Source organism: Mus caroli, chromosome 2 (genome assembly GCF_900094665.2).
Source record: "Mus caroli chromosome 2, CAROLI_EIJ_v1.1, whole genome shotgun sequence".
NCBI classification, from domain to species: domain Eukaryota; kingdom Metazoa; phylum Chordata; class Mammalia; order Rodentia; family Muridae; genus Mus; species Mus caroli.
Window position 1 is genome coordinate 80,785,879 of NC_034571.1, and position 11,757 is coordinate 80,797,635.

At 33.6% G+C, this 11,757-nt stretch overlaps 1 protein-coding gene and 1 pseudogene across 1 annotated transcript; both read right to left on the minus strand.

The window, feature by feature from the left end:
* Positions 1–214: 214 nt before the first annotated feature.
* LOC110289499 (olfactory receptor 8K3-like) lies at positions 215–1,156 on the minus strand. Its single transcript, XM_021155724.1, has one exon. The coding sequence runs from the start codon at positions 1,154–1,156 to the stop codon at positions 215–217; it is 942 nt and encodes a 313-aa protein (XP_021011383.1).
* A 7,948-nt stretch (positions 1,157–9,104) lies between these two features.
* Positions 9,105–10,050, minus strand: LOC110306430 (annotated as a pseudogene).
* Positions 10,051–11,757: the final 1,707 nt, after the last annotated feature.

The following is an 11,757-nucleotide window of genomic DNA, read 5'->3' on the forward strand; positions in this document are numbered from 1 at the left end:
TAAAGAGTGGATCTATAGAAAATAAAAGAGAAACACATGTTAATATTGAATAATTTATTATAATATTTGAAATACAACATCCATTTAAATCTTTCTAACAACTTTTATTCTTTTCATTCACACACAGAATTTAACCTTGGTGTTCTTCTCTTGTCCTTTCATTTTAAAACTATATATATATATATATATGAAAACTTTTAATAGTATAAAAATTCTATGAGACAAGATTGTGCACTTTTTCCTTTGTTTTTTTAAGGACATCTTTTACATCTTTGTTCCTCAAGCTGTATATTAAGGGATTCAACATAGGGATAACCTGGGTGTAAAATATGGAAGTCACTTTACCAGTGTCAATGGAGTGAGTGGATGTAGGTTGCAAATACATAAATATCAAAGTCCCATAAAAGACGATGACAACTGTCAGGTGGGACCCACACGTAGAGAAAGCCTTCCATTTGCCCTCAGCAGAGTTAATCCTTAGAATTGCCATAAGGATAAATAGATAGGACCCAATTACTATAAGAAGAGACGAAAGCAAATTAAAAGCTGAGAAGATTAAAATTATCGCCTCAATTTCATGTGTGTTTGAGCAGGCCAAAGTTAACAAAGGGAGAGCATCACAGTAGAAATGACTGATGACATTGTAGCCACAGAAGGTTAAAGTGAAAATCTTTATGTTAACTAGAAGTGAGACAATTATACTATAGAGATAGGGAATGGTGACTAGTATCCAACATGCTTTTTGTGACATGATGACAGTATAGAGGAGTGGTTTACAGATGGCCACATAACGGTCATAAGACATTGCAGAAAGAATAAAAAATTCACAAACAATGAACATACTAAAGAAAGATGATTGGATAGCACAGGCATAAAATGATATTGTATTTTGATCTACAAGAAAACTTCTCAACATTTTTGGTCCCACAGCTGTTGAATAACCAAGGTCAGTAGTAGCGAGGTGTCTGAGAAAGAAGTACATGGGTGTTTGCAGCCTGGAATCCACCATGGTAAGGATGATCATACCCAAGTTGCCAACCAGTGAGGTCAGATAAATGATGAGGAACAGTCCAAACAATGGTACCTGAAACTCAGGGTAGTAAGTGATGCCCACCAGGATGAATTCAGTCACCATTGTGAGATTATATTTCTCCATTAGAGAAGATCAGAAAGCCTGTTCTGAATAAAGGCACCAGCATTATCAGTAGTTTTCAAATATGTAGAGTTATTTTATTTTCCAAACTAATATAAATTATATATTTTGTATAAAATATTTGAATATGAATCCATCTGCACAAAAATGGCATACATACACAATTGCATCAAGTCATTGCCGGTAATAACTTTGTTTGCCAAGTAAAACATAAACTGTCACATTTATCTCATGTGTAGTGTAAAACTAAGACAGGGAATTATGCCCTTTGTCAAATACCTCAAATATGTGTAGCCCAAAGTCTTAAAATTTTAATGCTGATAAACCTTGATTGGCAGGCTCATGTATGTAGTATGTTCAATGTATTAGATGTGAAGAAAAAAATAAAACTTCAAAAACTGTAGAACTTTGAAACTTCACAGACTTGAATAAAATTATTAACTTTTTCATTTTATTTCTCATATAAATAAAACTATATTTTGACATTAAAATTATATTTTTATGTTATATAACATTCATGATGATTATAATACACACATCTACTGTGAATTTTTTAATAATTTGGACACTCTAGATACATATGTAGTTGTGTAAAACCCTAAAAGCTATAGCTAAAACAGACAGCATCATCATAACCCTTAGTCAATGTATTTTAGGTAAATTAGTGAAAATATTGTAGCACATCACACTTGGAGTTGTTCTTATTTGAAGAAAAAGTAAACTGTACAGCATATCTATGCAACCACCTTTCACCTTGACCTAGTGTACAGAAACATTCATATAAAAAATAATTCATCATGGATAGAATACCTTCTCAGCATAAACAGAACTAAGAAGGCTTTGTACTTTTTACTAAAAAGATGAACCGACACTAAATATGGAATTCTGTGCTCTACAACCACAGTCTACAAATATGATAATCAGTAGTTCAAAGAGTCATTGTGTACAGTAACTTACCTGAAAAAAAGTCCCTCATATGTGGATGTGCACACCCCATAGGATAGAGGCTTTCGTTTTTGGTTTGATCTAAAAATATGAGAAAATAGAAACTGGTCATGAAATACATGAGACACACAACTAACCTACCATCTACCTGTACAACCCAATGGTAAAATATAACAAGTCTGTTATTTAGGATTATATCTCTGTATCCATTTTTAGTACAATAAACTTGAATACAAGTTTCCTTTGTTATATAATTTAATCTTTCACCGATAGGTAATTTTTAGTATAATTCATACATATATAACAAAGAAATATGTTATAGCTCAGAACTGATCTAGGAATATATGAAGAGATTTTTTTTTAAATTAAAGAAAACATACTTAAAGTGGTTATATGATGACTTATCAAAATTCCTCTTTGATAAACAAGAGTTCTGAAAGATAATATATGTTTTAAAATGTCAACAATAAATGTCACTGCTTCCTATTGTTTGATTGATTGTGTACACAAACACCATAGTGAAAAAGAAAATGTTGTAGGTGGCATTTGAAATGATTCATTGGTATAGCAGAAAATCCTCCTGTTAGCATAAGGTCATCTTCCCAATAAGATATAGGACACAGTGCAAATAACACTATTCTTGGAAGAAGCATCACTGTAAAAATTAAAAGAAAATGGCAGGTATAATATTGAAAAATGCATGTCTCATATTTTCTTAATAGGAAAAAATAAATAAATCATACACAGGGGCAAGAAATGTAGCCACATTAGCCTCTGAACACAGTACAATGAAGTCAGTTTTAACATCCTGTTTAAAGGTGATTTATTTTTATGCCTACTTTTTATGGCATAAAGCAATATGGTGTGGCTTTTAATAGGTTGTCAAATACTTTCCTTGTGCATCTGGTGATCTTTCATGAAAATATACTCTTCAAATGTGAAATATGAAGTAATCAGATGATTAAAATATATAATCACATGTGAAATATGAAGTAATCAGATGATTAAAATATATAAATCGCTCTATAAATTCTGGAAGCTACCTACTCTCCCCTTTTTTACTGGTTTGTTTTACAAAGGTAAAGTTAAAAGAATAAGGTAAATACAATATCAGTTTTCCAGTAAAAAAGACAAGAACCTGGACTTTATTTTATAAAATATTTTACTAGGAAGTTTAATGATGTATACCACAAAATAGATTTTTAAATGTCATTATACTAAATCTATTCGTAAATATCTTCTTACTCTCTAGTAATTTTTTTCACACCTGTGGTGAGATGCAAACTCTGTTTCTCTCAGGAAAGGATGAGGAACTTTTCCAGAGATGGTTCAGCTACAAAAATTTACTTGTTGCCAATCTTGAAAACTTGATTTGTTTTCTGAAACCCACTGGATCCAAGAAGTGAAATAACTCTTACAAGATACAAATCACACCTGTCAACATTTCAGGAGTTTAAAAACCTAAGGGTAGCAAGGTTATAGGTCCTGGATAGGATATATGATGATTCTAATGGAAATTGTTTTGAAGTGACTATTGAAGACTTACACACACAGATATGTAGATCTCCCAACACTCATCAAAGAAGCAAAATTTTGTAGTAAATTGTGATGAACAGAGAGACACAAATGATCAGTGTGCAGTGAATAATAAAACCTCCACAGTATTCAGCACTACTTGTGAAGCCTACATCATACCCCTGTGCTTGCAAGGCTAAGGCATCATCCCAGAACTGTTGTTGGTCTTACAAGTCTGTAAGTATCAGTGGCAATGGGTGACTGTAACCAAATTGTGTTTTCCAGTCACACCGGAGCTATTCTGCTCAGGAAAGAAATGTGATTGTGCCCATATGCAAAAGAACTGTAGCAGATCAATCCAGGTATTAAAAACAAAACAAAACAAAACAAAACAAAACAAAACAAAACAAAACAAAACAAAACAAAAACAAAAAAACCAAAAAACTAATAAACATGTTTGTGGAGGTGATGAGAAAATTTCTAAGTCTAGCTAAGAAGCTATTGATGTTAATTTGTTTTAGCTGAATAACCAAGAGTCAGCATTATTGAAGGTGTATTCATACCATGTTGCATGCAAAATTCAAAGGCATATTAACTATATATTTTATTTCAAAGAATAATAACCAAGCTAGTCTAACATATCAAATATAAACTATTTTATATTTCATGAATATCTTTACTTTGAAATGCACTCATTAATGATGTAAATTTCAGACTCTAAGAACTGCTTTAATCTGAATACAGCTATTTATATTGGTAAAATTTTTTCTTTGTTTTTGAGACAGTGTTGGTTTTAATTATCAGACATTACTCTGTGAGTAAATCAGAATTTCATAAATATGTGAGGCTTGCACACCACAGTAAAGAACCAATGCACTTATTAAATAAAATATGTAACACAAATAGAACAGTAACTTTTAGATTCTAGTGCTCTTCCCCCTCATCCTTCAGATATTCTGCAGTTTATTCTTACCCGTGAAACAGCACATACAGGTTTGACTACAACAGGAATACCCCCAATTCTCTTCATTTATATCCACTTAACCATTAATGACAAACCCAAAGGAAATGTCCCAGAGGGATTTTGCCTCATTTACCAACTGGTTAGAAATTAACTCAATGAAAATGTGCTAAATGTTGGAAAAAGAACATAAACAAACTACAATATTCCCAGGATAAAACCTCTCCCACTACCCTGTTCAGTGATAAACAATAAATATACAAAAACAGGAACGTTTTGAGCATTATTGAAACCACTTTAGTTCTTATTGCAAGGAGGATTTTTTTTTCTTCCCACATTAAATTCATTTTGATTTTTTCATTTTCTCTTTTGAGAGAGTCTCACTATTTAACCCATTCTGTCCTGGAATTTATTTATGTCTCCAAAGCTGAAATTGAAGAACAGTACCACCACATGTCATCAGAAGAGGGTTTTTTTTTTTATTTGTTTAATAATTTATTTTTTATTATTAGATATTTTCTTTATTTATATTTCAAATTTTATCCCTGTTTTACTTATTTCCTATCTGAAAACCCCCTATCTCATTCTCCTTAAACTGATTACTAACCCACACACTCCTGCTTCCCTGTCCTGGTATTCCCCTACACTGGGGCATAGAGCCTTCACAGGACCAGGGGCCGTTCCTCTCATTGATGTCCCACAAGGCCATCCTCTGCTACATATGCAGCTGGACCCTTGAGTTCCTCCATGTGTATTCTTTTGTTAGTGGTTTAGTTCCTGGGAGCTCCGGGGGTACTGGTTAGTTCATCTTGATGTTTGTCCTATAGGGTTGCAGGCTCCTTCAGCTCCTTCAGTCCTTTATCTAGCTCCTCCATTGAGGACCTTGTGCTCAGTCCAATGGTTCGCTGAGAGCATCCACCTCTGTATTTGTCAGACAGTGGCAGAGCCTCTCAGAAGATAGATATATCAGGTTCCTGTCAGCAAGCACTTGTTGGCATACACAATAGTGTCTGGTTTAGGTAACTATATGAGATGGATCCCAAGGTGGGACAGTCACTGGATGGCCTTTCCTTCAGTTTCTGCTCCACACTTTTTCTCTGTATCTCCTCAAATGGATATTTCGACCCCCCTTCTAAGAGGGACCAAAGTATCCACACTGACGGCTTCCTTCTTCTTGAACTTCATGTGGTCTGTGAATTATCCAATATATACAAAGAACTCAACAAGTTAGACTCCAGAACCAAATAAACCTATTAAAATGGGGTACAAAGCTAAACAAACAATTCTCAACTGAGGAATACGGAATAGCTGAGAAGCACCTAAAGAAATCTTCAACGTCCTTAGTCATTAGGGAAATGCAAATCAAAAGAACCCTGAGATTCTAGCTCACACCAGTCAAAATGGCTAAGATCAAAAACACAGATGACAGCAGATGCTGGTGAGGATGTGGAGAAAGAGGAACACTCCTCCATTGCTGGTGGCATTGCAAGCTGATACAATCACTCTGGAAATAAGTTTTGTTGTTCCTCATAAAAGTGGACATAGTAATACTTGAGGGCCCAGCTATACCATTCCTGGGCATATACCCAGAAGATGTTACAACATGTAGTAAGGACATATGCTCCACTATGTTCATAGCAGCCTTATTTATAATAGCCAGAAGAGGGAAAGCACCCAGATGTCCTTTAACAGAGGAATGGATACAGAAAATGTGGTATATTTACATAATGGAGTACTACTCAGCTATTAAAACGATAAATTCATGAAGTTCTTATACAAATGAATGGAACTAGAAAATATCATTCTGAGTGACATAACCCAATCACAAAAGAACACACATGGTATGCCCTCTCTGATAAGTGGATTTTAGCCCAGAAGTGAGGAATAGCCAAGAGAATTTGTGATGTTAAATTCTTTTTCAGACAAAGATTGCAGTTTACTTATTAGCAAGTTTTTGAAATTAAATTTTATTGTTTTAGTATTTAAGCTCATACTATTTATTTGAGTTTGGTACTATATATTTGGTAGGTTGACAGATATTCTCTACAAAGAAAATTCCCAAGACCCTGGCTTTGTCTAGTGCAAGGAATGACAAAGTCTGGTTGTATTTCATAGAATTTTAAAACAGTTTAAGTCAACCTCCCTCTCTCCTCTTCTCCCAGTCCCACCCTCTCACCCCTTATCCCTCTCTCTGCTCCTTTTCCAGACCCCTCCCTCCAGGTACTGACTCACTCTGGTACAACTATCTTTAGTACTAAAAGTATCTTCTTCCACTGAAGCCAGGGCAGGCATCCCAGATAAGGGAAAGGGATCCAAGTGCAGACAACAGAGTGAAAGTGAACGACAGCTCCTGTTTCAATTGTTAGGGGACCCACACAAGGGCCAAGTTGTACATCTGCTACATATGTGTAGGGGGCCTAGGTACAGTCCATGCATGCTTTTTGATTGGTGGCTCAGTCTCTGTGAATCCCATGGGCCCAGGTCAGTTGTCTCTGTTGGTCTTCTTTTGGTGTCCCTTACTCCTCCAGCTTCCTCAGTTCTTCCCCAGCTCTTCCACAAGATTCCCTGAGCTCTGCCTAATGTTTGGCTTTGGGTCTCTGCATCTGTTTCTGGAAGCTGTTGAATGAAGCCTTTCAGATTACACTTATGGTAGGCTACTGTCTGTCATCAGAAGAGAGTATCATTAATACTTTTCAGAGGTAGACTTTTTTCCATGGTGGAGGTCACAATTTGGTCCAGTCATTGCTTGGCCATTCCCTCAAACTCTGATTCATCTTTCTCTTTATTGAGCTTATAGGTTGGACAAGTATTGGGTCAAAGGCTTTGTGAGTGTATTGGTGTCCCTGTCCCTCCGTGTGAATTCTAGCCTGGCTATAGGAGGTGGTCATTTTAGACTCCGTATCCTTCACTGTTAGGAGTCTCTGCGAGGGTCACCCTTATATATCCCAACTCTTTGGCTTGTCTGAATCTTGTAAATGTCTCATTGTGTTTAGCAAAACTTACAGTTTTTATACAAAAAGGGGAAATAACCCTTACGCAGAAGCGCAGGGGAGGGGGCAGTGGTAATTTTCCTTGCTGACTACAATGATATCTAAAAGTACATCTTGGGGTTAAGAGTCTACTGTTTGAGTCAGTCAGGTCTGGCGTCATCTTGTGGTAATTGTTGGTGACCTTCATCTGGACTTAGTCAGCTTGAAGAGGGGGTCCATCTGGGAACAGTCAGTTGGTGACCTTTGTCTGGACTTAGTCACCTTGGGGAGGAGGTCCAACTTTATGTCCTAAGACTTGGTAGTTCACTTCGATTATTATAAAGAATTTAGTTTTGGCTCCCAACACTCATCCTTCTGCCTCCACACTCCCATTAATTATGGTGATGATATTATATCCAATAACCAAAATATAAATATAGACATACTTTAATATAATAAATATATGTATATAATTTAGTATAGAATAATTAGTATAGTTTGGTATAATAAATATACTCATAATGTATATAGTTTACTTTTAGAAGAAGAACAATATTAAATCATTGAGTAAAGAGAAGTGTGAATTGGAAGTGAGTTCCAGGACAGCCAGAGCTACACAGAGAAACCCTGTCTCGAAAAATCAAAAACAAACAAACAAACAAACAAAAAAAAGAATAATCCAATTAAACAGAAGGAAAGTAATGCTAGCTGCCATGCAGAGTCAAATAATTTATAACAACCCCCCCCCCAAAACACACACATGCATTGAAAATTATACAATACTAGATGATTCATTGAAATTATGAACTATTTAACCACTAAATATATGGTGTTAAGTTTTGCTATTACAATCATATAGACCATAACATTAAAGAAATATAATGTGAAATCACAATGATGTAAGCTTGCCTATGAAGTGAAGGAATTTGTGAGCTTGGATACTACTGAGACCTTCATATCAACATTATAGGCTTCATTATTCTGACAAAGTGATCAAAATCTTTTCAAAACACTGATAATAGAAATATATATGAATAACAAATGAGTGTAAATATTAAAGATATTAAAATGCATTTTCATACCAATAAATATATAGGAACAAGTAAACACCAAGCAATTTATTGTACACTTACATTAATAAAATGAATGTAAGATACCCCAAAGGCTTGTCCATTTATTTATTTATTTATTTATTTATTTATTTATTTATTTATTTATTTATTATTGTTTTTATTGAGGCAGGGATTCTATGTATAGCCCTGGTTGTCCTGGAAATCAAGCTGTAGACTAGGCTGGCCTTGAACTCAGAAATCTGCTTGCCTCTGCCTCCCAAATGCTGGCATTAAAAGCATGTGCCACCACTGCCTAGCCCTTTTATATTTTATACACAATAAAAATCGTTACCATCCTTTGTAGACTTAAAATAATCACTGTGATAATTCATTTTTTCAATTGTAGTGTGTATAATCTGTCTTTTCTTTGAGGAAACATTGTTTTTTACTGTTTTGTTAACTGAAAATTATAAAACAAGTAAATGTATTTGATTTGCAGAATTATAACCTTAAATAACATGCATATTCTGGGAGAAGATATTTTGTATGGATTTGCCTGTTTTTCTAAGAGCATATTTTACATCTTTATTTCTCAAGCTGTAGATCAAGGGATTTAACATGGGGATTATTAAGGTATAAAAGATAGAAACCACCTTGCCAGTGTTTAAGGTGTGACTGGAATTAGGTTGCACATACATAAATATCAAAGAAGACAGTGACCACTGTCAGATGAGACCCACAGGTGGAGAAAGCCTTCTGCCTGCCCTCAGCAGAGTTCATCCTGAGAATAGCTTTGAGAATGAGCAGATAGGAGACAAGAATGACCACTGGTGAAGAAATCAAGTTAATAGTTGATAAAATTAGAATTATCATTTCACTTTCCTTTTTATTTGAGCAGAGCAGAGATATCAAGGGGAGACCATCACAATAGAAATGACTGATAATATTGTGGCCACAGAAGGAAGAAGTAAAAATATTTATGGTGACTATGAGAGCAAGAAATACACTGTAAAGATATGGGATTGCCACCAGGACCCAACATACTCTTTGTGACATAATGACATTATAGAGAAGTGGTTTACAGATGGTGACATACCAGTCATAACACATTGCAGACAGAATAAAATATTCACTAACAATGAACATACAGAAAAAAGATGACTGGATTGCACAGTCATAAAATGATATTGTATTTTGTTCTACAAGAAAATTTCTTAACATTTTGGTCCCACAGCTGTTGAATAAGGTCAGTAGTAGCAAGGTGTCTTAGAAAGAAGTACATGGGTGTTTGTAGCCTGGAAACCACCATGGTAAGGATGATCATGCCCAAGTTGCCACCGGTGTGATCAGATAGATGATGAGGAACAGTCCAAACAATGGGGCCTGCAGGTCAGGGCAGTCAGTGATGCCCACCAGGATGAAATCAGTCACCATTGTGAAGTTGTGATTCTCCATCAGGTATATGAGTAATTCTGTTTTGAGTGGAAATCATTGCATAGTCAATAGACTTCGAGTGCCATTTGTGAGTATTTATCATCTAAATTAGCTTAAATAAAGTATCTTCAAACACTCAAATTTATTTTGAAATATATCAAAATATGTATATATCTTCTATAATCTACACACACACACACACACACATATATATATATGCAAACATGTGATATAAAATACACAATTATGAATATTTTTAGTTTTGTTCCAATAATAACTTAAATCAGAGAATACCGTAATTATCTGACAATGTTTGCTCTTCCTAACTGTGTGAGAGCAGTCACTTTAATTCACTACTATATTATATATATAATATATATATTATATATATAATAGATAATAGAAATATATATGAATAACAAATGAGTGTAAATATATATATAATATATAACATTAAATATATATTATATATATTATTATATATTTATCATATATATAATATATATATTATATATATATATATCACAAAGAAAATCAAGTCTATAAATTGTAGACAGTTATTGATAGAATATTGATGAAATTTATTTTTCTGATATTTTTATTTCTGACATGGTTACTACCACATTGTAGCACTTAATGTTTATGTACTTGTGATAATGTAAAATATTTGCCATTAATAGTACATATACCTACTAAAATGTTTTATAAATAAAAATTAATTTTATGTGTAGATTTATAATTTTTTTTTCTTTTTTTTGTGGGGGGTGGTTATAGAGAATAGAATACTATAAGGTAACCACAGTTTAAAACAACTGATTAAGTGAGTGAAGTGTCAATCAAATAAAATCAGCTGTACACAGAATGCTGAGTGCTGGAAGATTTAATTCTCATTTACCCAGAGGCTGCATTTTCTACCATAATTACCCTTGCAAATCATATTACTTTTTACTTTACCCAGAAAACTTTAACACATATACATTTTTACAAAAGTGAAAATTCTTTCATCATGTGTTTTTCTCTCTGGTGCATTGGAGATATCTAGACATGGCTTATTACTTTGTGTTCTATGTCATATTTGGAAGATATTCCTTGAAAAAATCAAACTGAAAGTTTGCCATTTTGTGTTATCTAATCCTCATTTATTTCCAATATATGGTATTAAACATTTATTATAATAACTGGTTGGCCACACTTAGAAATGCTGTGATGAAAAGAATACTATTATAATATACTACTTCTTAATCAATGTGGGATATTGATACCTCATCCATAAGCCTATTTCAATAAATTATCTTAATTATTTTCAGTTCTCTTCATATTTTTTTTAGTACTTGAGTGTAGCCTGTGACTGACACATTATGTAAACCAAATTGTGTTATAATAAAAAGAGTTATTTCATAGATAGATTAATATATAAAAGAGGAGTATTTAATTTTAAAATTTCATATAATTTATTTTCCTCTTCTCGGAAATGACTTATTTATCCTTGTTATATATTCTTATCTATTTAGCCTACTATTGCTTAAAACAATAATTCAAAATAAGAGTAAAATATAAAAATTTGCTCTTGGCTCTTTGAACTACAAACAGTGCCAGCTTCTGGGTGGCCTGTTTTCAGAACCAAAAGATTCTTAGCTCATCCTTTCAGATCTAACAAGGAAGCTAAGATCCTATTGTAATATATATATATATATATATATATATATATATATATATATATATATATAT